Source organism: Neodiprion virginianus, chromosome 5 (genome assembly GCF_021901495.1).
Source record: "Neodiprion virginianus isolate iyNeoVirg1 chromosome 5, iyNeoVirg1.1, whole genome shotgun sequence".
In the NCBI taxonomy this organism is placed as follows: Eukaryota; Metazoa; Arthropoda; class Insecta; order Hymenoptera; family Diprionidae; genus Neodiprion; species Neodiprion virginianus.
Window position 1 is genome coordinate 22,279,032 of NC_060881.1, and position 25,091 is coordinate 22,304,122.

At 43.3% G+C, this 25,091-nt stretch overlaps 3 protein-coding genes across 12 annotated transcripts; 1 reads left to right on the plus strand and 2 right to left on the minus strand.

Moving 5' to 3' along the window:
* Window positions 1-1,172: 1,172 nt before the first annotated feature.
* Window positions 1,173-2,159, plus strand: LOC124304292 (mediator of RNA polymerase II transcription subunit 11). The gene is made up of 3 exons (XM_046762293.1): window positions 1,173-1,460; window positions 1,636-1,776; window positions 1,866-2,159. Exons 1-3 carry the CDS (start codon window positions 1,385-1,387, stop codon window positions 2,072-2,074), a joined length of 426 nt encoding a protein of 141 aa, XP_046618249.1. The 5' UTR covers window positions 1,173-1,384; the 3' UTR covers window positions 2,075-2,159.
* A 71-nt stretch (window positions 2,160-2,230) lies between these two features.
* LOC124304291 (rho guanine nucleotide exchange factor 7) lies at window positions 2,231-9,079 on the minus strand. Of its 9 annotated transcripts, XR_006908143.1 has the most exons (14): window positions 8,705-9,079; window positions 8,335-8,428; window positions 8,135-8,261; window positions 7,864-8,041; window positions 7,581-7,796; window positions 7,292-7,490; window positions 6,942-7,169; window positions 6,783-6,861; window positions 6,581-6,702; window positions 4,617-4,791; window positions 4,437-4,526; window positions 3,732-3,822; window positions 3,097-3,327; window positions 2,231-3,012 (listed from the first exon to the last, which is right to left on the minus strand). XR_006908143.1 is itself a non-coding variant. In XM_046762289.1 (13 exons), the coding sequence occupies exons 3-13, from the start codon at window positions 8,220-8,222 to the stop codon at window positions 3,165-3,167; spliced, it is 1,629 nt and encodes a 542-aa protein (XP_046618245.1). In that variant the 5' UTR covers window positions 8,223-8,250; window positions 8,335-8,428; window positions 8,705-9,079; the 3' UTR covers window positions 2,231-3,164. The 9 variants fall into 9 exon arrangements, 8 of the variants coding, with proteins under 8 accessions (XP_046618245.1, XP_046618244.1, XP_046618241.1 ...); XM_046762289.1 differs by having other exon boundaries at window positions 2,231-3,327; window positions 8,135-8,250; XM_046762288.1 differs by having other exon boundaries at window positions 2,231-3,327; window positions 4,620-4,791.
* A 965-nt stretch (window positions 9,080-10,044) lies between these two features.
* LOC124304290 (chitin synthase chs-2) lies at window positions 10,045-24,527 on the minus strand. 2 transcript variants are annotated; one of them, XM_046762284.1, is made up of 20 exons: window positions 24,159-24,527; window positions 19,120-19,249; window positions 18,741-18,988; window positions 18,288-18,581; window positions 17,997-18,206; window positions 17,205-17,549; window positions 16,750-17,141; window positions 16,395-16,662; window positions 16,015-16,277; window positions 15,705-15,915; window positions 15,377-15,624; window positions 15,108-15,300; window positions 14,865-15,019; window positions 14,481-14,786; window positions 14,147-14,394; window positions 13,749-14,061; window positions 13,023-13,199; window positions 11,739-11,909; window positions 11,444-11,672; window positions 10,045-11,361 (listed from the first exon to the last, which is right to left on the minus strand). In XM_046762284.1, exons 2-20 carry the CDS (start codon window positions 19,224-19,226, stop codon window positions 11,048-11,050), a joined length of 4,692 nt encoding a protein of 1,563 aa, XP_046618240.1. In that variant the 5' UTR covers window positions 19,227-19,249; window positions 24,159-24,527; the 3' UTR covers window positions 10,045-11,047. The 2 variants fall into 2 exon arrangements, with proteins under 2 accessions (XP_046618240.1, XP_046618239.1); XM_046762283.1 differs by lacking the exon at window positions 13,023-13,199 and adding an exon at window positions 13,385-13,561 and having other exon boundaries at window positions 10,049-11,361; window positions 24,159-24,525.
* Window positions 24,528-25,091: the final 564 nt, after the last annotated feature.

Below are 25,091 nucleotides of genomic sequence, written 5' to 3' on the forward strand. Positions count from 1 at the left end.
CTTTAATACTATATGTATGATGTATGATGTATGATATGATATGATATATAATGATTTTAGTTTTTACATTTCAGACAAGAAATACGCACTTTATTATCTTTCCTGCCGATTCCAGACTAGAGCGGCTGGGCCCTTCGATGGTCAGCCGTTGACTAAAGATATATTCTTCAGTTAACGGGTCAACTAATAACGCTGCCGTTCTGCGACAGTTGATTGATAAAAATTTTTGGTTGTACCTGTCAAATGTGTGTTAAAATACACTCGAAGTTTCAAAAAGCTTCGTTATATCTCTCCCTATCAAAAAAAAAAAAATCGCCGACAATCACCTTTTTAGGTCTTTAAATCAGGATACTGCATTAAATACTGTCTCATATACGGAGTATCTATTTGATCTCGATCAAAATTAGCGCAACCGTGATGTATTACAGTTACTCTGAATTTTTTTCCATACGAACACTTTTTGAAAAACAATTCTGCTTCTCTAACCAACGTAGATACCTCACTTGCGACTAGCTAAATCAGTGTTTCGATTCTATGTCAACGAAAATTCAAGATCGAAAGAGCAAATGAAAAGTTGTTGGAATAATTATGAATATTATTGTTATGGAATACATCGAGCGCGTGTCGAATAGAATCCCATTTCAAAATGAATAATTCTTCTATTTTCATATTATAGCCGTATTAATGTAGAAAATCTAGTTTGTCGCCTGGAAAATTATAAAATTTGTAGTATGCATCACGTATTAATCGTGAATGGATCATATATATCAATATCGTACATGGACCGCATATACATATCTATATACTTTTTGGTCTCTGCATCACTATTATATCTGATCTATTATTATTTATAATCTATGTATACATTCATCTCTCGGGTACCTATACTTCAATTAAATCACCGTTTTGCTACGAATTTCGGAAGAAATTTATTCTCAATAATAATTTCTTGTATCGCCGACAAGTCGGTAAGTACACACAGGCCAAATACTGGCTAGGGCTTATCATTGTGCAGCTGTGTTACTCGGAAGGTGAATGCAGCCAGCATCATGTCGAAATCGGTAACTCACTGATGTTCTGCAATAAGTTCTCAACTCTACTGTTAGAACATTTCGGGGGCACGCAGGCGCACGACGATTTTCGGTTGTCACACCAAAGCCCATTAGGGCAACTGACTTTATATTCTTCAGTCAACGGTCGGGATATATATCTCGCTCTCTCATCACTAGGACACAGTTTTTGCGAGGTTGTCGGCATTGGTAGCTACCTCCAGTAGTATATGATCTAAGATCGTACTTTGTTGCCAGAAATCTCGAATCTGCACGAATACTTATTGCGTGAAATAATAATCAGTATAGAAATTGACCGCAATTCGTTTGTCACGATGACACCGCCAATGGAGAGAATCCAAATATTGGAATCAATTGAAAAGGACATAATTATATGTTTACAAAGTGCAGGCAAGTCGATCGGCAATATTTACAACGCCGAACATAACCTCCAGTCTGTCATTGTAATTTCATCCACACGTCAATTCGCGCTATGAACCGATTATCCCTTTGTTAAGCACAATTGTGCATTTCATTAATATTGCTTCGTTTTGTCCAAATTTGTAAAGTCTATTCGTTACCCCAGGTCAAGCATTCGTCGAGTTGAGTAAGGAGAAGTCGAGCCTGAAACAGGCTGAAAGTCAAACCCACCAATTCCTCAAGACTCTGGGACATGTGGAATCAAAACTGAGTGAACAAATACACTACTTGACTCAGGTGTCGACAGGTAAGATTGAGATTCTAAAATACAATAGTATAACCAATCAAATGGAACATACTCAACCACTGCTACTCTCATGTATTGTAAAATTGCAGGTCAACCACATGAAGGGTCGGGATATGCCAGTCAGAAGGTTTTACAAATGGCATGGCACAGGCTGGAACATGCACGAAGCAGAGTCAACGAGCTTGAACGAATAAAGAACAAACACCTGCACGGCCGAACAGTTGCCAGATCTTCGCAGCCTCAAATGCTGTCCAGTATTTCCTTACAGCCCTTATCACAGTCTGCCTCAAATCCATAAATCTTGTGTATCGACTCGGGGAATATTTAAAAACACTAACCTACGTTTTTTCCATTGTTCTAATAAATAATGTATGCATTCTTCATATAAGTGTATCTGATGAATTTCTACCCCTGCGATGTCTACATTACATATTAATGATACAAGCACAACACATGCAACCAAACATTTCTTTATAATCAATCGTTTTAAGAGCTATTTTATTTACACTATATTTTATTATTACAAAATAATTTTTGTTCGCTTCCTCATTACTTACTCTCCTTCCGTCTATTTTTATCTTGTAGGATATAAGAGTTAGTTATTTGTACATCAATCTGAAGTTAGAATTTCTCACTAGGGGACAACCTGAACGAGGGGCTCTAACATATTATAACGGTACGTGTATACCTCTGCTAATTCTATGTGTAAAATAACAATAACATAACATACTCGACAATGTACGCTGAAAAAATGCAGTTATATCTACAGGCAGCATATTCCATGCACTGATCCAATCGTAAGTACACATGGATATTGTTCTGTCCGGAAGAAACAAACAATGAAGAGAAGCTGGTACCCAGATGCTAACTGATCCGCGGGACAACTCGTCGACCTGATAATGATATGCTTCATTTGCAGGTAGAACTTTGCACACAAGGATAGAACTCTGTCAACTGAGGTGACAAGTCTTCAGTAACTCACGCATAGTACTCACTATCTAATATTGCTTTAGTGGAAATAAGATTGTTCATAGATCAATCGAGGATTTCTGTTAATTGTTTAGTCAATCGATTGATGGGGAATTATGATCGCGGTATTTGCAAATGCTGGATTTACTGATACGTTTCTACTACCAATTAATCCCACATCTCTCTGATCTCTTTTACCTTTCTGCAACCATTACCCTCTATACCTCTTTTCCCGATTTGACGAGATTGAAGATTGTCACAAGTATTCTGTAAACGATTACTCCAATTTGGTATTATGCACTTCAAGAACATGGACGCTATTCTCACAAAATTACAAAAATCCGATCTTACAATACACACGATTTTCGAATTTTTCGAACTCCAACCCCTCAGAAAAAAAGTTTGAGTAAAATTACGTTTCAGGACACAGAAGCATCCATAACAGCAATACTGCGTTTAACCGTAGCAGCTAAGGAGAGGCGTGACTTCCTTTCATCATCCAGCTGTCTCGTTAGAAGCACCATTTGCGACTGCAAGTCGATTATCTGTTCCTTCAGAGTATTAACCGTCTCCGATAGACTCCTGAAAATGAAAACAATAGAAAATATGCTCAAACGATGGCGGGTTGTTCTATTGTCGACAGAATATCACAATTTTTGACTGACAATTAGAAAGCTTTGGTAATGAAAATTAATGAGCGGATAAAACGACCTCCTATTAGACATGCCAACTAGGGTGAGCATAATCGATTAACGAGTTTTTAACACACAAGCGTCGATCGAAAGAGATGGTTCCCGAATACAGATTTGGATTAAGATTAATTATAAGAATCCTAGTCAAAACGATACGTTCTATTCAGGGCGTTTGATGACTTATCCACACAGTATGACGACAATGAGCCTTTGTTGTTGTTGTTGTTGTTGTTGGAGTTGTTTTTTTTTGTCTTTATTAATAGCAAGAAACAAACAAATCGCAGGATTACATACCTGTTTTCACTTCCATCCCAATTTCCAACTCTATTATGCATTATCGACATTTTATCGCAAGCTTTATGGACTGCTTCGCATTCTAGCATGGCTGAAATTTATATTATGACCATTATTAACAGCCTGCCACACCTGCGGGGATACCGGCGTGTCCCATCATGCGAACGTATAGATAGGAGAGAACCACCGCTTGCGATCGATTATCAAAGAGTTGGGTAAACCAGGTGTGTTTGAAACTTGCAGATTCTACCAAATACTACTTGTTCGATATTGAGAACGGAAAGAGGTTGCATCAAGGGTGGGTAACGTAGCGTGATGTGTGCTGATTACGAACAATGAAAATAACTACCATGCAAGTTGAAATGACGATAAATATTTGACCCCCTGAGTGTGACGATTCCATTGCACAAATTTGCATAGAATATGCACCAAACATTGGCCAAAAAAATAGCAATGACTTGAAATATTGACCTGTAATTAAGGGTTGTGGTATTCAGATGTATTCATTCCCATAATACCAATCTTCACCATCCAACGAATAGACTTCACCAGTAGTGCGCATGCATATACCACCCTTAATGAAAGCCGCACTAGTTTTATTCCTTCTTTTGTTTTATTTATTAAAAAAATAAAAATCAATATGATCTACATTTCATCGAGTGGAAGTAACAGTTTATTATTAGGCGTTAGGCTTGAAATACTTACCAGAGTGCACCGTGAGTCGAGTATTAACAGTCGCACAGTAGCCTTCTATAACTCTCAATATGATGGCATCCTCCTCGAACATCCGCTCATCTGTGGAAGAAGACGAGGAGAACTAATTGAGTTTGCTCTATGCTTACGTCTCCAGTTACAGTATATTTGTAAACATTAGTTGGGACTTACTACCGATTCGCATTGAACCGCCGGCGTCCAATAGGTCCGTCTTGCCAAAACTTTTGCAGGAGTACAGAGGGGGGGCTGGTCGCAGCGAGGCGATTGACCAGGGCGATCTAATTCCTGGAGGAAGACAGCCCTCCACCCCCATCCGTGGTTGTTTTCCATTCAGAAGTGGACTCACCTGTTTCACGAAAATCGAATTGTCAAGCAAACACCACAGACTGCAACAAATAATCTGTGGCTTAGGCCGTTATATCAGGTCTCAAATGTGAACCTGGCATGGTCTGTTGCATTTTTCATCGACCATTGGACAAAGATATTCGAAAATCAAGTTACTGCATGGATGAAAAACTGCTGATAGACTAGGTTTAGTATAAGCAATACACGCGATGCCGTATTCTATGTATCATTATCGACATGGGGTGATTCGATCGGATTTGGTAAGCATTGCTCCCCACGGCTCGAAGTGAGAATCAGGATTTGGTCTACGAAATTGAGTCTAATGTGATGAAATCGTTAAATACCGTGTGTTAGTTATTAAACAATACAAAGCAAAAGCATACTTCACACAACATGGCTGTGAAATAAGCGATATGTAATAATATACACCTGTGAAACAATAAATTAGTAGTGAAACTGGCCAATAATGTTATATGTGATATAATGGTGTAAAAACAGCCATGCTATGGAAGCTTGCCTTGTTCTGCGTTTCCGGACATTGGGATTTTTTTTTTGAGCCACCAATGTGCGTACAATCCGGAGGTATAAATTTGTTCTGGCGGTTGTTGTTCCTCGCCATTATTATTATGCCGCCTCTGAACATGGGCACCCCTCCGGGATTTCTTTCCGACATTCTCATGTCTGCGGGGAATCGGTTCGCTCAAATGTTTCGGATTCGCACCCCTGATAACAAGCTCGGAGGTGACGGTTGAACTTTTGTCATGTCCGACGATGGGATCAACGTCGACGATTGGCCAAGCCACGGAAAGATTATCGAAAGTTAATTTGAGCTCAGGTTCAGTAGCTGCGTCATCGTTTATTTTTTCAGATGACGAGGCCGCATCACGAAGGCTCTCCCTTGGAGTCGAGCCGAACGGCGACGAGCAGATGCACTGGTGCTCGAACTTGTTTTCATCATTCTCGCTCTCGCTGTGAGACATCCGTGTCGCATCAATCTCGCCTTTTTCCCTGCTATGTCGGTACGACTTGTAGGACGAGTTGAGATCGGAAGAATTGAGATGGTAGCTGTCTGCCATTCCAGAATCCGAGGAGCGCGGGGTCGTGTTGTGAAACTGTGGAAGCTGGCTCTCGGTTTCCTTGCCGCAGACAATCGCCGGGCTCTCGATTCCCCTCCCCAAGCAGGAAGAGGCAACTTGCTCCACATCTCGCTGGAACAACTCTGTCCTCTTCCAATTCCTCATGGTTGAATTCCAGCAGTCGCAGGTGGAAACTGCCAGGTTCGAACAGAGAGGTGGGTTGCTCCTGGCATTGGGTGCTTCGATCGCTGAGCGAACAGATTCTGAGTCGACTTCCGAAGCCGCATGGTTCATAATTGCATTTGGCATACTCCTGCTCGTCTCAAGCCTCAACTGATCTGGGACGGACAAATTCAAGTCATGGCAGATGAACGAGGAAGAGCTCTCCGTGCAGCTAATACTGGACTCGTCGTTTTCCCACAATTTGTACGTCACATCGAGTTTTAAGCTTGATTTGTGGCGTGACTTGTGTCTGGTGTTTGAGGAATTCTCATCTGTCGATCCATCGTCGGATTGCGAGCAGCTGTCATATCGCGATGGGTATATCGTGTAAGTAACAGTGCACTTTCGCATTTTAACATCGCTTAAATCAGGTTTGAATATGTATTGAAAGTAAAGCAATTTTTTCAACAGATCCGGGTAGATGATCCTCCTCCGCACAAGCTTCGCAAAATATTTCGATAGGCGAACGAATGGAAGGGACGAATAACTCACGTGCTGCATCGTCGACGGTGATTTTGCTGTATTCACACGCTGCTCTTGGGTCAGATATTCGATCCATTGCTGGCGCTCTTCTCGACTAGGGCAGACTGCGAGTATACTTTCGATCATTGGTCCTGGAATTGATTCAAGTAGCCGAGTCAGGATAGAGATGACGCAAAATCTTTTTGCCGGTAACACCGAGATAACAACTCACCCGATATTTCAAAACCGTTCTTCATATCCTCCGTGTCATCGATTTTCGTCACTGCAATTCCAGTCAACGGAAGCTTGCCCTGAAAAAGGAAATGGTCAATAATTGTAGGTTAGCTAGAACAAATCAAGATATATAGTCTTTAAGGGACGCAAACTTTACCTCGTAAACAAAGGAGCTCATTCTCTGGCTCGTGCTCAAGACAAGCAGCGTTGTGGAAAAAAGCACAAAGTATCGATCCCTGCGATCGACTCCGGTAGCAAGGGTTACAGGACCGACGTAAATTATGTCACCTAGAGTGTGGAGGTCTTCTCCCTCCCAGCCTTTTATTCCCCCCGCCAAGACCGTCAAAGCTAATTCCTTCTGTTTTCTTATTGCGCTGCACCTTTCCTAAGCGTAAAAATATGATCAGTGAGAATGCGTTGATCAATTACACGAGCCTTCGGGTAACTCTCCGCTTTTCCTTTATTTTTCCTTTTCGATATAAATGAGTCAACGACTTGAGCTCTCACCGCTATTTCCCTATAGACGCATACGCTACGCTGAGTGTCTCCTCTGTCAGGGTGATTCTTTTCCATATGCCTCTCCAACTCTTGCAGCATGGCCGAATATTTTTCCAATCTACGAAAAGGCTTACTTAACCCAGTCGTTAGCACAAGGATACCAGGAGTAACGGCTCCGCAGTGTTCCATAAACTCGTTCAGCTCATCTCTAGAAATGGAGAGAATTGAAAGAAAAATTGAAAGTATGTAAAAGCAGAATGTGCTCGACTTCAGGGTGAAAAATCCCAAAACGGCTGACCTGAATCTGTCCAATATGCAAACGGCTCGAGGATGGGAAGCGCAGTAGGCAATGTGAATGGACTTGAGCCTCGGCGCCAAAGCCAAGAAGAGGTTTCCTGCTCTAGCATCCGAACCCTGAGCACAGGCAGCCTCCAAACTGGTGAGAAGGTGTTGATGGATTTCCAGGACGTCGAGTATGTTCCCAACCAGCTGTTTGTACTCTTCCCTCGTCAGTCTGTATATGATGCATAGACAGACGTATGTTCATCCTATCAAATTCAATCCTTTGCAATTGTACTTACATGCCGGTTGTGTCTAAGGGTTTTAGAAAGTTGTTAACTAGTCCCTGAAGCTCCGCGACGTTCGCTCTTTCTGAATCGATAATGTCCTTCAAGACCACGCTTCGGTTAGCTCTCTGCTGGATGGCCAACTCTTGAGTAGTTTTTTCAGGTGAGGATTTTACTGATGAATGGCTGCTGTCTGTAAGTTATAACCATTGTATTTGATTTAAAGAAGTGACTGTTCCCTGCTTAACCATAAGCCTGACTTTATGTAATTTTTGGAGAAATGTACCTGAATTTTTCTGCTCCTTGACGTAGTTGGAGGGAAACCATCCAGTCTTGTCACTGAGCGTGCCCTCCCACCATCCGCCGTCGTCCATCTGAGTAATGGTGATGACATCTCCCTTCCTGAAGCACAACTGTGGTAAACAGCGGTTAGTCCAACAGAACGTTGGCCTTGCTTTCCATTCAAGGTCTAAGAATATTACCAACCTCGTCGTTGTTCTTTCCCTTGAACGTGAACAGCGCCACGACCAGCTTTGGATTATCAATCTTGGACATTGTTCACCGATCTCTGGATGTCCCTCTGAAAATCATATCTGAGATGATACAACAGTATAATCAATTGTTTTCAAAAATGACCTCGCCTGATGAGGAGGAAAACGTCAAATCATTTTTCATTACTAGGAGATAAATAGAAGAAACAGGCGAAATTGTTATGTTACATTTTATAAATACCTCGAGGATGTATAAGAGGATCGTTACAATCTGAATATTATACTCGCGATCATTCCCCGATTATTGCCGCACATAATAGGTATCTATGTATTAGGAAAAGTGTGAGTTACGTACAGTTGCATACCTGCTTACCGACCCCCGATAATAATACCAAATACTGTCATACGAAAGAGCTCAGGGCCTGCTTCGAATGACAAATAACCACATCGATTACGACGAACAGCGAACGCGATGTATAGAATTTTTCTCGCCCGTCCAATGGCTCATCTACTATATTCCGACAATGATATCTTCTTTCGTAGTAGAATTGAAGCACGATACCGCCGAGCGATCGCGAGATATTGCCATTTCAGGCCTTCGCTCGCCCCTCGAACTCGCCTCGGTTCTATCGATCAACCTGACTGGCCTGGCCTGATCAGCACCAGTGATCAGCGATCAGCACTCTCGGCACTCTGAGCACTTCAGTGCGAACACGACAGCGCCATTTTAGATAATTTTTTCCTATAGTGACGGAAGGAAGTCAGTCGGAGGTGGTGGAGGAGGAGCGGCATATTTCTCGGAGCGGTCCGACTCTATTTATAGGTTGACAACCCTTTCGTCACCGTCAAAGCGTTAGCGCGGTAAGAATGTTTCTCTCCGCAGAGTGGAAATGAAGCTCGTATTGTTAGAATCAGCCTCCGCGCGTTTGACATAAAGATTATACAGCACTTGCCAGTAGAGTGAATCGGCAAATGCGAAACCATCGGCAATAAAAATCCCACCTACATTATCGACTACTTAATAATGGAACGGAGTTTTTATTTATACGTATATCGTATTAACCCTAAAAAGAACCTACAGTAAATGAGCCTTGTGCCAAGTACATTAAAGTGGAAATCACCGACAAAAATTTAATTTGCAGTATCGACCCACCAAAATGACAACACACGTTCAAATAAGTACCAGCAACAAGACCACGAGTACAACTCCGAACTTTTCATTTCATCCTCAATTCTACATTTTTTATTGATTGACTTTTCGGAGAAGTTATGTACTTGGCAGTAAGGATTTTTATTTCAATTCTTTTTTTAGGTAAGGGTATTGTTGCTGGTACATATTTGAAGGTGCATCATCATTTTGGCAGTTTTTCAGCGGCAAAGTAAATTTTTCTTGTTAGCTTCTACTTTAATATACTTGGCACAAGGTTTTTGCTCCAGAGTTTTTTGGAAATTTTACTACCTGTTGTAGATATTGACAACTTCAACATGTAGAAAAATGTTTTAGACCAAGATCATGGTTATTTTAAGATTATTTCTACGCAGCATCCAGTTTGTTTGTAGGTGCTATAGATTGTTCAACCAAGTTTAACCGATTACGTAAACATAAAATTGGGCTTCGTTATCTACTAGCTATGCATCCAACCTTATCGAGAGTTCTGCAGTTCATCAAATCAATTTGAAGGAATCTAATAATTATGACTAATTTATATATTTTTACTTAGTTATGACGTAACTCGCTTCTGTACTTGAAGTTTCCATCGATCCAGCTTATTTACAGAATTTTAAGCCACACGAGTATCCTTAATTATTAAAATATTCATCATGGAATCTCGAAAGTAATTTGCTTGAGGCGTATTTTCAAACTAATCGATGTAATTTTAACTTTTTTTCTACTTTACTAGACTTATTTATTACATATCATAAATGTACATAATGAAATGGCAAATATCGATAATAATAATGATAATAGTAATAATAATTAATAACAATAGTAACAATAATGCTCATCATAACAATATCGTTGTTATAATAGTACGTATACATAAGTATATCTTCTATGCTTATTTACTAAGATGAGTTTAATAATTCTATGAGAATATGCAGGTTTTCAAGCACTGTGACGATTTATTCCCAACAGGGTCGCCAAACTCAGGCGAATATTGTTCATCACTTCGCCTAAACGTCTATGAAATCGTATAATATACTATATTGACTATCGGATAACTGATATATCAAATCTCTAAAATATCACATACAAAAATACACCTATTCCCTCTCATCGACATAAGATATACACTCATAGTTACGCAGGACTTGTATAATGAAGAAGCTAACGATATTCGGTATCTCAATAGGCTGCAATGGCCTGCAGTATTGTCGTAATTAATTAGTCTACATTCGTTCATGGTAGTCGTACCTGCATGTGCGCATGAGACGTATAATTGACCATAATTCGGTCGGCAAGGTGTGATTGAAGAAAAATTCTCCCAAACATGTAGTATCGAGCCATTTGAAAACGTTTGTACCGTGTACAACATCTCACTTCATATAAATACGGTAAGATTGTTAAGCGTATTATTTTCATTTCATGGTCAGCCACTTCTCTATCAAATAATTTGCATACACGCAGCGTTAGAAAAACAAGAAAATTATAATAATATTGCACTACAAGTATTTTTTTCCCTAAAATCGTTTTTCCCATATGATCTCTACACCTTTGAGTTGGGATCCCTCCAAGTGATCCTCGGCTGCATTCTCAGACTGTTCCTTGGACTTTCCTCAGACTCGTAGGCGTGGTTGATGACGCCCGGATGCGTCTCGAACACTTCCTTGACGGAAATTTGACTGCTCCTTGCGGGCCTCGGCTGAATTCCGAGCGGATTTCCGGCCGCCCCGTAAATGTTATTAGCGCCAAGCGTCTGCATTTGGGACTTCTTTCTCTCAGCCATAATGCTGTTCCGACGCCCCTCGAACGCCTTGAACGCTTTGGTCGACCTCCTCGTCGACATGTTCCGTGGCAATCCTGTGAAACGAATCGTGCAATTTTCCACATTAACGAATATTTCGAACGACGCCGCATTTAGCGAACGCAAAATTGAACCCACCGGCGCCCTCAGCCATGCTAAAGAACCGCTGCCTGAATGCGACGTCCAGAGTATTTATCGCCTGCGTCTTTCGCCGACTCTTCTCCAGATTACGAATCGTTTTTCTCCTCCCCGGTCCACTGCCGGTACTCTCGTCATAGTCACCCTCCATGCCGTCCAACCTTTGGAGATCCCGAACTATTTCGACCGCGTGTTTGCTCAGTAACGCTTCCTCGGAGAGGTCCTTTGTCTGTTCGTAAATTGTGGTAATAAGTACTCGCTCATCTCCACTCTCAACCACTTCTTCGCGACTTACCTTTTTGGAACAGTATAACAAGTCCAGTGTCGTGCTAGCGAGAATATGCGCGAAGGTCCCGAAGCGATGGAACAGCATGGCAGTGAACTGGATGACCAGAATCAAGGCAAAAAAGAAGACGAAGACGAGACCGATCGGCTCGAGCTGTAGGTACTCCTTGGTGATGTGTACCTATAAAGTGGTAAACAGTTCGCATCAGTTCTTGGTAATTCGATGACGAAGACGTCTGTACATAAAACCCAGAGCCAAAGGTGCATGTAGGTACACTGAGAAATTTATTTTGCAGAAATGGAATACACGCAGAAATTCTGGTTTTCGATCAGATACGGTGGCTATGAGAAACGTGGGATTGAAGCCTGTTATTATTTTCAGAATAGAGCCGGAGATGTGAAACCAAAATTTCCGAGTTCATTTCTTTGTGTGTAAGTCAGAAAACGGTGTTATCGCAATATATCCTGTAAAATATAGGCATATTATGCAGTATCGTACATGCAAAAAACGTGGATTGAGTTAGCCACAACAGATCCTTGTTGTCGGGACCCCAGGTGCAGGATTAGTTTTTAGATCACAGTGCGCACGCCGATGTTATGGGTACATAATAATCCTGAAAAGGTTTTTTATTCGGTAATCGGTGTAAATTTTTAAATAACGTCCGTTTTGTGCTGTGATAATAACGAGAATTAATTAAGTGAGGAAGTGTTCGTTGATTAATTATTAACCAAGTGAACTGTACTCAGAGAAAAATAAAGGTATATCGTGATGTTATTGACAGGCAGACTTGATTAATATATACCTATGTATAACGATAACTCCACCAATTTTCATTCCAGAAGATTCGGGGATCAAGATTTTGATTCGTCTACAATTCACATCAATTTTAGATCTGGTGGACTGGCAAAATTTAGACCTCTACTGTCCAAAATGATTCTGCCGAATTGTTTTTCGCGTAAGTGATGCAAATTATCGAAAATTCGAAATCCCGAGTTGTAAATAACCTGCCGATAATTGGTGGGGTTGACGATAAGTATGGATGTAGGACACACACATGTATGTAATATGCATCAGCAAGTGCAATCAACACCACATAGCAGCCATGCTTGTGTAACTCGTTCTCGGATAAACCTGTGTAGGTGCTGTATTTACCAATAAAAAAAAAATTGAAGAAACAAACAAACACCAATGTAACCAGAATGAATATAATCGTTAAGACGACCCGAGAACGGAGTTACACCGGAATACACCGGAAGTTAGTCCCGGGCTGAGAGGCACCCGGAGTACCGGTACCTCTGAGGTTTCCACTATGTAGGTGATGTTTGTCTTGACCCCTAGAGGCCATACAATGTGCAGCTGGTCTTTGTTCAATTGTAGTAAAAATACGATCAGAATGAAGAGCGCATTGAACATGAAAAATGCGAACACGCTTTTGTTCCGTAGTTCAATCAAGTCTGCGGCGATCCTTGCCTGTGGATATAAAAAAGACAAGTCGTTAAGATAGTAATGAATAAAAACTCTGCGAGGGCCCAACTTTGTTCGCATCAGCTTTACCGTTCAATCGTCGGTCACGGATAAAAATTCGATTTTGTACAATTAAACATTGGTGCAGCGTCACGAACGCGAGTCTTTGGGTCCCGCAGAGCGATCTTTACCTCCTGAGAGCTCTCGTCGTAGGAAATATTGGTCTTGATGCCAAAGGGCCATTTAATGTGGAGCTCGTCTTTGTTCAGTTGCATCAAGAATACGATCAGCACGAAAAGGGCGTTCATCATAAAGAACGCGAAGACACTCTGGTCGCGGAGGTCCTTTAAGTCGCTAGCTATGCGTGCCTGACGTGTCACAATCATCAAAGAAATCATTATAATTTATACACGGCAAGACCTTGATATTTGGTAAAACGAAAGCTTATGAATGAATAATATAATGGGAGCTGGTGTTCAAGCAGCATCAGATATTGAAAAACATTCCCCGACGCCAGCGAGGAATTGCAAAACCTGTTTACGTCGTCTCTTATACCTTCTCCGCTTTGTCTTCGTCGATTGGAAAGAGATATTTCTCGAGCAGGTCTTTCCAGAACTGCTCCTCCTGGGGCGAGAGAAAATCGACCTCGCCTTTCTTCAGTCCCTCGTCCTCGAGCCAGTAAGGACTCGCAAGAAAAGTGCGCTCGCGATTCCCCTCCGTGTTCTGGCTGACCGTTGTCTCCGTGTCACTGTCCCTCTCGCCCTCGTCAACCGGGTTCTCTTCGATCGGGTTCATTGGATCGACGAACCGCGATCCGACGGAGGACGCACGTCTTCTGCCCGAAACGTGACCCTGAGGATCGACGGCCCTGACGGATCGAGGATCGGCTGGTTTAGTTCTACATCTAAGGCTGCAACCTTTGATCGGTGAGATGATGAACGAACTTTAATTACTTCTCTATAGTTTCCAAGCGTTTCCCCAGCTGTTCCAAGGACTCTGCGATGGCGACCAGCTGCTGCTTCTCGTCCGAGGGTTGGCCGTGGGTGCACAGCATGCACCTGAATAACCCAGCCAATGAGATTTCTATCGATCCTTGATCGTCGTTGTTGCTGCCGCCGCCGTTCTGGAGGAAACCGAGTAGCGACTTCTGCTTCGCCTTGCTTTTCGCTTCTTCAGCTTCCTTTTTCTCTTGATCCATCTCCTGATTAATGAAAAACGAATTTCACCGCGTAAGTTCAATCCTTTAGAAAACACATTTCCGCGATGCAGATAGCGAGCGGCACAAACCTTTTTTGTCTTCTTAACCTGGACTTCTCTCGTTCCCCAAGAAACGACATTCAGGTTGATGATAGAGTAGAGGATCAGAAGCAGGTACATCGAGGGTATCGACAGGAGGTATATTATCCCCGGTACGATGCACCAGAACTCTTGAGGATGAAGGCAGGCGGCTATAAAGAACGAGCTTGACATTGCTATCAAGAATATCGCGGAGGGTGAGCCGACTCCGTCCTCGCCCAGCTGGAGAGCGGTACCAACTATTACGGCCATCATGATCATCGCGTAACCCGTCGATAGCATCTGGGCACAGAGAAGCTGAAAAGGCCAACGGACGTAGTTTACAGAAATTCGCGTTCGTTGGTGAACCGTAAAAACCTTTCGAGAATTACTCACTTGTACGTTAGATTTACAAGTGAAACAGATGACCATGAAGAGCAAAATTGGAATGATATTGTAGTAAAAACTGGTCCAGTTGTCGATCTGAAAGGCAGCGACGAAGGCTCCCACCAACATAAGGAATATGGTACCGGGTCCGAGGATCGTACCTCCTGTTAATAGAACGGAACGTCAGCGTTCAGATGTTCGAATGAAACAAAGCGTAAAGTATGAGGCAAAGTTAATATAACTAAGACTCACCCATCAGGAGGATCTGGTAAGATATGTACGGCAGAGATATGTTGTCGTTTACTTTGATCGTTCGCTTGTAGTCCATCAGCAAATCCATGATGTTCGCCATTGTTGAAGGCACCCACCGACGTCGTTGATTGTAGAACTCGTTAAAACCCTCAGGGGCGTGAGTGTAGGCGTCGCTGGCAGCCGAGTACTCGACCTGCAAGTATCCGTCGCTTTAATTCTACATTCTGGTGGCAGAGCTCGATAAACTATTAGGGTAGATGTTCACTGACTCTGTAGCCTCGCTGCAGCAACAGAGTGCAAAGCCACCGATCCTCTCCCTGATCATATTGGACATAGTGCCTGGCTTCGTCCGACCTGGTGGTGTATTTTTTCATGACGTTGTCATCCATGAGCGCCTTGCCTCTGAAAAGCGAGAAACACCCTGGGCTACAAAGTACGCAGCCGATCATGTGCTCCGTCGCCTTTTGAAGCCAATGTCCAATAGCGTACTCAAACATCTGGTACCACACCATGGGGCCTGTAAACGAGGTTGAGAATTGCTCGCATTTAGAGATCGTGTAAGACGACGACAGCTAATTCTTCACAATCCAAGCTTACCGGAACCAACGGGATGAATACGCCCGCAAGCAGCGCCGAGATTCTTGTTTTTCTTCATCAAATCGATTAGAAGCTTGACGGCGGCCGGCTGGAAGTCGATATCACCATCCAGGGTGAGGAGGAACGTGTTTTCGGCTATTACTTCCTTCCGGTCCACGCTAATCGGCAGCTCCATTAGTCGGTGACCGAGGAGATAGTACATGTACATCACCTGCAATAATGAAACACCACCGTAATGAAATTGAATATATAACGAAGCGGAGACAGAGAGTTGGAAAACTGTTCCTACCGTAATGAGGACAACTGTTACCTGGCTCCAACGTTTTCTGTGACGGATCTTGCTCTTGTCCTTGAGGTGAGCAATCATCTTGGTCTTTCCAGGCAGTGTCCACACGAGACGACCACCGTAAGGAGTTGGGAATTTTTTCGGCGCTCTGACGTGCATACGAGTCTGATGAATGTCGGAAGCCGCCTCGTCCAGCGTGTCGACGAGAAGTTTGACGAAACGGTTCACCTGAGACTCGTTGTCATCGTGATCTGATATTTCGAAGGCGTCGTCGAAGAATATGTGGGCTGAAGAGGTATGAGTCAGTATTAAATCAATGGAAAAACTGTTAGTCGAGCATATCTAATCACCTGCGACGGATGTGTGAGTTGTATAAAGTAATTTATATTAAGTCTTGTACTTACTCTCGAACTCGTAGTAGTCGGGGTCAACGACTTTCAGATACTTTTGGGCGACCCTGCGCGCACACTGGTCCTCATCGAGTCTGAGGATGCTCTTCAAGAACTCAATCATCTCCTCTTTATTCTCGTGCCACATTGTCGCGCAAGCGAAGATCCTCGTAACAAGATCGCTGTTCTTTACGGTCGACGGCGGAGTCGCGGACCCATCGGTCTGTTCGTATATCGTTTCGTAGTCCCCATCGCCCTTCTCCTTTTCAATCTCAGCCAAGTCCTGCACGCAATTATCGAATAATCGTACATTATTAAGCGAGACAGCGACTTGAATACGACTAGGAATGATTAATAAATTACTGCTGACCTCCACAGTGACTTCGGGCTGATCATCTCGCTTCCTGTTCAATCCCATCGACTGGTCGATCAGCAGCGCGTTGTACATCGGCGCCACGAAGAGCTTCTCTGTCGAAGCAAGACGCTCGCACTTCGGCGTCCATATGTGAAGCGTGAACCAGGTCTGGGAAAGGAGCCCAAGCAGCCAAACCCAAGCGTACTGCTTGGAGATGAAGTCGCCGAGGAAAGACAGCGGCGGAGATTCGTAGAACAGATAGTCGGGAATCGTATCGTGGAAGAAGCAGGGATCCCCGTTCCTGAGGCCGCAGGCAGCGATGAGCAGCGAGATTGTCACGGGAATCGTGAGATTCACTGGAAACGCGTAGCTGAATCCCTGGATCAGGATCTTGCAGGCGAACTTGCCTGGAAAATCGACAGCGTTATCGGCAAGAGTTTATCGTGCCTAATTCCACGGCGACGACTTACCGAAAACGTAGGCGAAGTACGACCCGAATACTTGGATCAGCAGGACATATATAGGCGTGCTGAAGTCCGCGGTTATCGTCTCCGTCTCTCCGTTCGGCAGGATTTCCAAAAGATCGGGTGTTGCGCCGGCTGCGGTCGTCGAAACCTCGGTCACGGTTATTTTGTGGTCGCCGAACGCGCTGCCGAACATCGTGAACAGGTGGCCCACGGTGTAGCCTTTATTGTGCAGTATTACGACCGAGCTTACGAAGAAAGCGATAATCTTCCACACAGAGACGAATATGTAAGTGAAGTACCTCGTCAGTCTCATCTCCTCCTTGACTCTTCCCAGAGTTTTTATTATACCTGTGCGAAAATTATACAGCGTTTACTGGATATTGGCACTATAGCTGTGAGCTGGGTCCCCAACAATCGGAAAAGAATAGAAACGGAACGATTAGCAGAATTATGAATCCCATTTCTTCAAGTTTCCGAATTAAGCATGAGTTATTCCAATGAGACACTGTTCGTTTTAATCTGTTTATTCGTTTCCATTCGATTTTATCTGTTCTTTCCTATCCCGTCATATTCGCGAGAATGCCACCTCTAATAGCTTGTTCGTTTCAATTATTTATTTAGAATAAGGGATGGCAATTATCAATCGGATTCAATTCTTTCTATCCGAATTAATTCTTTTCGAAGAATACGAAACATCCGTTTGGATCAAGAAATTGGAATAGATCGTACTGAAATTCTCAATCCGTTTCTATTCTTTTCCGATTGTTGGGTGCTGCTTATCACATCCACTCTTACCTAAATGACTCTGAACAGAGACGTAGTTTTCCCACCAACCGCAGGATACGAGGATCAAGGCGACTGGGATTAGCCACAAGCCAGGCTTCGAGCTATCAATAAGCGGCCAGACAACGAATGCTGTCGCCTGAGCGGCAAGGGCAGCGAGGTCGACGAGAACGAGGACGAATCGCCTGGATTCGTCACGTTTTTTGTTCCGAGAAAGCAGCCCTGCGATGATGTCACGTAGTAAGAATTTTCGGCAGTTTGTAATATTTTATAAAAGAGATGATATTCTGAATTCAAATATACCAAGGAGCCCGGGAACGAAGCAAACGCAGTTAGTCAGCATGGCACCCTGGACGACGTCGAGGTCGGGTAAAACGCTCATGAACATCAGCGCGAGACCGACGACGTGGAACGTTTCCATAACGAAGACGAGCATGAACTGACCGACTGTTGGCTTCTTCCACGACTTGAAGAAGCAGATTCTTATGCTCCTTAGTAGCGTGCCGATCTCAGGTACCGCGAAAGCGATTATTATGCACCATACCCAGGCTATTCTCTCTTCCTCCGGCAACGTAACTACGAACGTTTTGTCCCTGCCTGAAGAAAACGCACAAGGTCTTTGTCAATTTGTTTTATACTTCGAAATAAATACCAAGCATAAGCTTATAAAATTTGTCGGAAAAATGGCTCACAAAATTTTCGGATAATATTTCAATAAGCAAACAGGGGATAAAATAAGCGATCTGACTGACTTACCGAGCATCCGATTGCAGTAAAAAATAGTCCTGTTAGCCCTGAGCTGGGAAGTCATGAGGAGGATTGTTCCCTTGGCGATGACGCCGCTTCCGAGCACGATGACGAAGACAATTAGGTACGCCAGGACCTTAGTGATTTGCAGCGTTACATCCAGGCACTTCTGGTTCGCCATCGAACCAGAGTCTATTTTTATCGGAGGATTCCGAAACACATCCCATCCTTTCGTCTCCGGCACTGCCGTTCTTTGGCTGAAGCGGGTACAAAAATTAGTATACAGGTACATCGACAAGTTATGACGCTTTGCGCCTTCCATAATTTCCTGCGCTTATTTATCAGTCCCTAGACTGCATTACTGATCAATCTACAAGTCAATCATCACCTTCCAGCGTATTCCTGTCCAGTCAACGGGCTGCTCTCGTCATCTGAAAATTCGTCCGGGCCGACATTTCCCGCCTCCGGAACACCGCCATTCTGGTTCTTCATCATGGTGAAGCAGTTTCACTGAAAAGCTAGAGAAAGACAATCATCATCATAATTCAGATCAGCGATCTTTCGACTTTTTGTGCCAAGCGCATTTCAAACCGGAGACAAAAGTTCAATACCTGTCATTTGCATGTCGCCGTCAAGACATCCGGATATATTATCGCAAATGACGAGCAAAATATTGCTAACCCTAAGCAATTTATTAAGATTCTTGCGTGTGCACCCCGCGACTGATCCGATCCACAAAGTGATTTCTGACTTCTGTTTAAAACGCGCGCGAGATCGCCGGCACTGGGAGACAAAGACCGGTAAAAAAAAGTCTCAGTTGAATAACATTGTCCACTATACAGCTGCAGCATGTATATCGCATCGTCGAAGGGCAGGACAAAGATCCGGGCATTTCGCGTGCCCAGAACTTGTTTCTAGTTGACGTATAAATATTCTTGGAGGAATCTCGCCGTCTCGGTCGGCGGCGTGATCGAGCCAAAAGGCCGTCTCTTTCACGAAGTCGATAGCAGTGAGTTCGGGTCCGCCACGTGGAAAGTGAAAGGAGCGACACGCAGCCGGATAACGCGAGCGGCAAGGACGTCGGGCGTAGCCTTGCCGGTTGCCAGACCCGCCCTGGACCCTGGGCTGCGTGAGTCAATTTTTCGCTGAGGAATGACATTTTGGAGCCAGGGAACCTGGATCAGCGTTGCTTGCGGCGGAGTTCGTGACTGACGCGACAGCCCGACCTTGAACATCCACAGGAGGAGGATTTCTCGGTGCTCCTCTGCATGCGGCGACACCCTCAGCCTGCATGAATTCAACGCGACGGCTCTGCCTCCGCAGTGTCTATTTATAACCGAATAGCCGATAAAGCGCGACCGGCTGTAACCAAGAAATCTGTGCAGTTATACGTATTCCTTCCTCCTGCAAGCTGCTGCAGTGCACTTTCGCTGAGTATCACTATAGACATAATACCGGGACGAAAACCGCGCGAACCGCACAAACAGGTTCTAGCTGGTTTACCGGTGTAAAAATTTATACATATATACACCGTCATCTTCTTGGTTGTTTGCTGTTGCTTTCTTTTTTTTTTTTTTTTACACCCACGATGTGCACGATACGAAGTCCTTGCCCTGACGCCTTTGTCCTCCGCGCTTTGACGCCTGTCTCCTTTACGTCTTGCAATACTGTACATACATAGAACATGCGCTATATCTATATGTACGAATGTTTTCACGGAAGTCCATCGCTGTGGGCTTCGCTTCGTTATTTGACGATTTGTCAATACCTGTAATGATAATTAACGTATATCCTGCATTTTACCAAGCATTTATTTCGCTTTAATATCGAGTATTTAAAATACGGCAATAGACCTCAATCGGTTATGCCGTCTCAATCGGAATAAGATATATGCTACACATGCGACATCGCTTATGCAACCGTTCGCGTCATTAAAATCTCCTGCCGTTCAACGACGCTTACGACCTATTGCCTGTTAAACACGGTCTACTTTAGACTTGATCGAGAGATTTTCATGCCCTTGATGATTACAACGAGACGAAAAATTATACTACAACCATACAACAATCAATTAAAAGTCATACGTGAAGAATTTTCGCACCATTATTAATGTGAGCATCCGGGAGATTGACTCAGCGCTGCGAATTCTTTAACCGCGTTCGCTGAGAGGCAAGTATGAATGGCATGTAATAATAAGGCTTTAAGAATAATTTCACCGCGGGTGAAACTGTGAGTCAGCCAGCATACACAGCCCGGGTTCGTAATGGATCGGCGGTTTGCTTGGTAAACTTGAGAAATGCTTGAGTTCGTGTAGAATTAGTGAAATTACGGAGAAAAATAATTCAACTGACCAAACCTGCGCGACCGCAATAATAGTAAGATAGGTATTCCGCAACGTTGCAGATATCAGCGCAAAATGTTGCAAGGAGGTGCCTATGTAACATACCTATATGAAATGCGTGTATAGTAAAGAGTGAAACAATATTATCTGCACCGATTGCACAGGACGATGTAAGAATAATATGAAAAGTTACGTTGCCGCATTTCAGCGATCTATAACTTACAGCCTTGGGCCACACTCCTACTTTCGTACATCGTATATAGGTATACAGTGCAGTATCATGTATAATACCATCGGCGATCACGTCCACGCACATCGAACGGGCGAAGGGAAGGTATAATACGTATAACCACAGCGTCTCGGTGTTATACCGAGCACTAGAAATAAGTAGAACGCCAACTATTATCAGCCGTGCTGTATATAATGTGCAGAACGGAAGAAACTTTCCCTCAAATACCCCCCACTACCTCTCACTGTCTAAGAATTAATAGCGCTCGGAATGTTTAGGATATGATATTTTTGACTAATTTGTATGATGGGGTAACAGAAAGTTTGACGTGGGATCTATATACAGCTTAACACCTTTGTCGCCTCGTATTTTACTGCTACAGGTTTTCCCTATACGAGCTGTATATACTTGAAAATAACCCGGACGCTATAAGAACCTCCAGGCAGTGGAGGCCAAAAGAGGTATATAAAAAGAAATCGGTAACCCGAAACATGGAAATAAAAGCTATATGATACGTCATGATGGGAGGCTATGACAGTCGGGCATCGTCAGTCAATTAAATGAGTAGGTACAAGCTGATTGTGTAGAAAAACAATTAAGTACATTGAAATTTCAAAGTGTGCGTCGTTTGATAAAACTAGCCATGTTGACAGTTTTTTTTTTCTGCTTCAGGCGCTGGCAATGGACGAGCCGACCGTAACGCCCTGCAATCCGGTCATTTCACATTACAATTCAATTCAATTTTGATAGGATCAGTACAATTTCGAGTGACCCTCTCGTTGTTTAACCGCCACGTTTTTCTCGCAACGACTATACGTGCGAAATGGGTAGATGGCTACACGTATTATACCCTAGCTCGAGCTTGCGGTCGCCCGACGGCTACTCGCTCTGCAGTAGGTATAACAAAGACTGACTTTCACCATCTCAAAACTCGATCACTGGATCGATTCTGCGGCTGCTAAACGGCTGAGAATTAGTTATCACACTCATGTATCTGTAGCTATTTGTTATACTATACATTCGAGAATGCGTGCAGTTCTCAAGCCCACCGATCTACTAAGGTTTTTTTGAATGAATTGTAGGTATACCAGCGAATAAGAGACTAGCATCGAATAATGCCATCATTCAACAACCGATCGACCGACGCCACTTCTCACCCCTAAATTAACCGCCATCCGCCTACTGGTAGGCAGCCAGCTTCGCCTGGACCCTTTACTAGTGAATTAGATCGCGTACAATTAGTTGGAGTAGAACAGGAGTCAGAAGATCGGTTTCGGTAACTGAATCATTGGGAATTCTTCGGCATCGAAAAAGCCGGGATAGTCATCAATTATTCCCCACCGGTTGAGCCTGGCACGTCTTGTCCGACTTTCTAGTAAATCGTCGGCGATTGCGTGAAGAAGGTGATCGAATGACGTTGGTAGCTGCAAACGGTTTATTATTACGCAATCAGAGCGCGGCGGATAGCACGAATTATAGTTATAATCATATGTCCTCGCATGTTACAGTATATTTTTCAAAAATTGTACAGAAATGCCCGTATTGTACGAGTGAGGATTTAAAAAGCATGCGTTATATGTGCTTGAATAATAAAACGACGAAAAGTTGCAAGGTGAATAATAAACAATCCCACGTTTCACGTTCACCTCCGGCACACTCGCAGTATGACACGTACGTACTTACATACATACATCGCCCACGCGCCTGGTCCCCCGGTGAATAGGAATTGTACAGTTATGCGCGTCCAAGCTGGTTATGAATCAGGAAAGGTGGACAGTTTGATTTCAATCGATCATTTCTTACACAGCCCGCTATAAATACGAATAATAATTCAATACACATTCGATAAGTATATCATAAATATCATTTCAACCTGTACGGAATTTATCTGGTGCAGATCGTAAAATAGAGAAAGAGCACTGAATCGGGGGCGCAGAAGAGTGACGGATATGTACACATGCCCGCAATGATCATTGGTCGGTACATCTGATTTCGAGAAATAGGTATCGGGAGATGTAGTAACCTGCCGACTGGCGTAAGTTTCTGACAGTCGTTTCCGGTCCATTGCAGCGGATGAAATCACTGGAAATTCTTTACACGCACTTAATAAACCTCATCGTGATTTTCTGAATCACACGGATTTCGCAGCTGCGTCACAACGGAACCGAACCGCTCCTGTTTGACCAAATGTGTGTTATAAATAAGTATTAATACCTATGCGCAGAAATAATAATAAGCTACGGCAAACAAACACTGCACGCTACATCCGCTGTTTGATCGGCTCGCTGCCTTAAGAAGTCACCTGGTGTGTTAGAAAGTAGACCAGAGCATGATTCCATACCTAGACGTACGCGGGAAGACAACCGTCGAGTGGAATTTCCAGCTGTCTTGATTAGGTAAACAACCCAGACAACATGCGACGAAGTGAAAAGTCGATCAAAATTCGTTGCCCAATAGCCTAATTTTAACTAAACTATTTCCGCTGAGACTTCGAGGCCTCAAAATGTCTTTAGATTTTAAATTTGTACAGTCAATTCGTCTGTCAGCGTTAAAAACTACCGCTATCCGGTGAGCCCAAGGTAACGTGAGCTACGTATTAACATTCTCCGCAAATCTGCGGATCTATAACGTGTTCTCGAAAACATAAATTATGAAACATTATACATATCATTTTGGGCTTTTTAGATTCGATATTTTTCGGCTCAAAATTCCTTGCTAAGACATCGTTTGGTTAAAAAAAATGTTATCATTAATTAACCTCATCTGCAGAGTCGCGAAGTTCTCTACATCGGAAGTCTTTAGACGATTTTCGACTTAAGTCGTATCGAGGAATACGAAAATGATTTTTCGCACGCACCTTTCGCTCCGCGATGTTATCTGCAAGTGATCCAGCAGAGTGGTTAAACTCGAACGTCGGACATTCCGATATACCGGATATGACTGGGTAGCTTCTTGTTTTGCACTGATAACACTTTGTCACCCTTCCTCAGGTTCATCAGCTATACATGAACAATGGGAAGGGGCACGATGATGGGGTGGTAATTAAAATTGCATGGAATTGTATTTTCTCCGCATATACGTATCGCATTACCGCGGTGAAAGCAGTATGAAGGCAAATCACGGACGAAGAACGCGCGAGGATTAAAGGTTTGTGTGCTGGGGGCCACTGGCCAGAGACTGGCCATAGATCCCGGGCGGCAGGGCCACCGTATACTTTCACGAAGGTGAGCTCGGTATCCGATTGGACGCGACGTCATTCGAAAGATCTGTTATATCAGAAAGAGCAGACCGACTTATGGATAGTGAGAGAAGGGAAGAGAAGGGAGCGGGGATGCCGTGGCCCTGTCGCAAAGCAAATGTCACATACTTCGGAAAGTTTGTATCACATGTGTATGTATATGTATATATAATACGTAGATATTATACCTACACTCTCCGATTGCGATATATAGATCCGCGAGAGCACCGCATTCCTACCATATGGCTGCAGCCTTTTCGTAACGGATCTTCAGAAAGGGGGATGCAATAGCGATCCCGCGGGAGTTTCTGCAATTTCAATTCACGTATATTTGCCACTCGCAAGGTGATCCTGAAAATTGCAATTTTCACCAGCTAATTAACCCTTTCGGCTCAAGCGGTGACTATAGTCACCCAACGTGCGACGCTCGCTCTGTCCGAGCTTAAGGGTTAACTATTGGTAACATATTATTCTAAGTTACCTGCAATACTGCAATCATATCTAGAATGTCTGGAACATGTATAGTCTCTTTGATTAACGAGACTATATTAT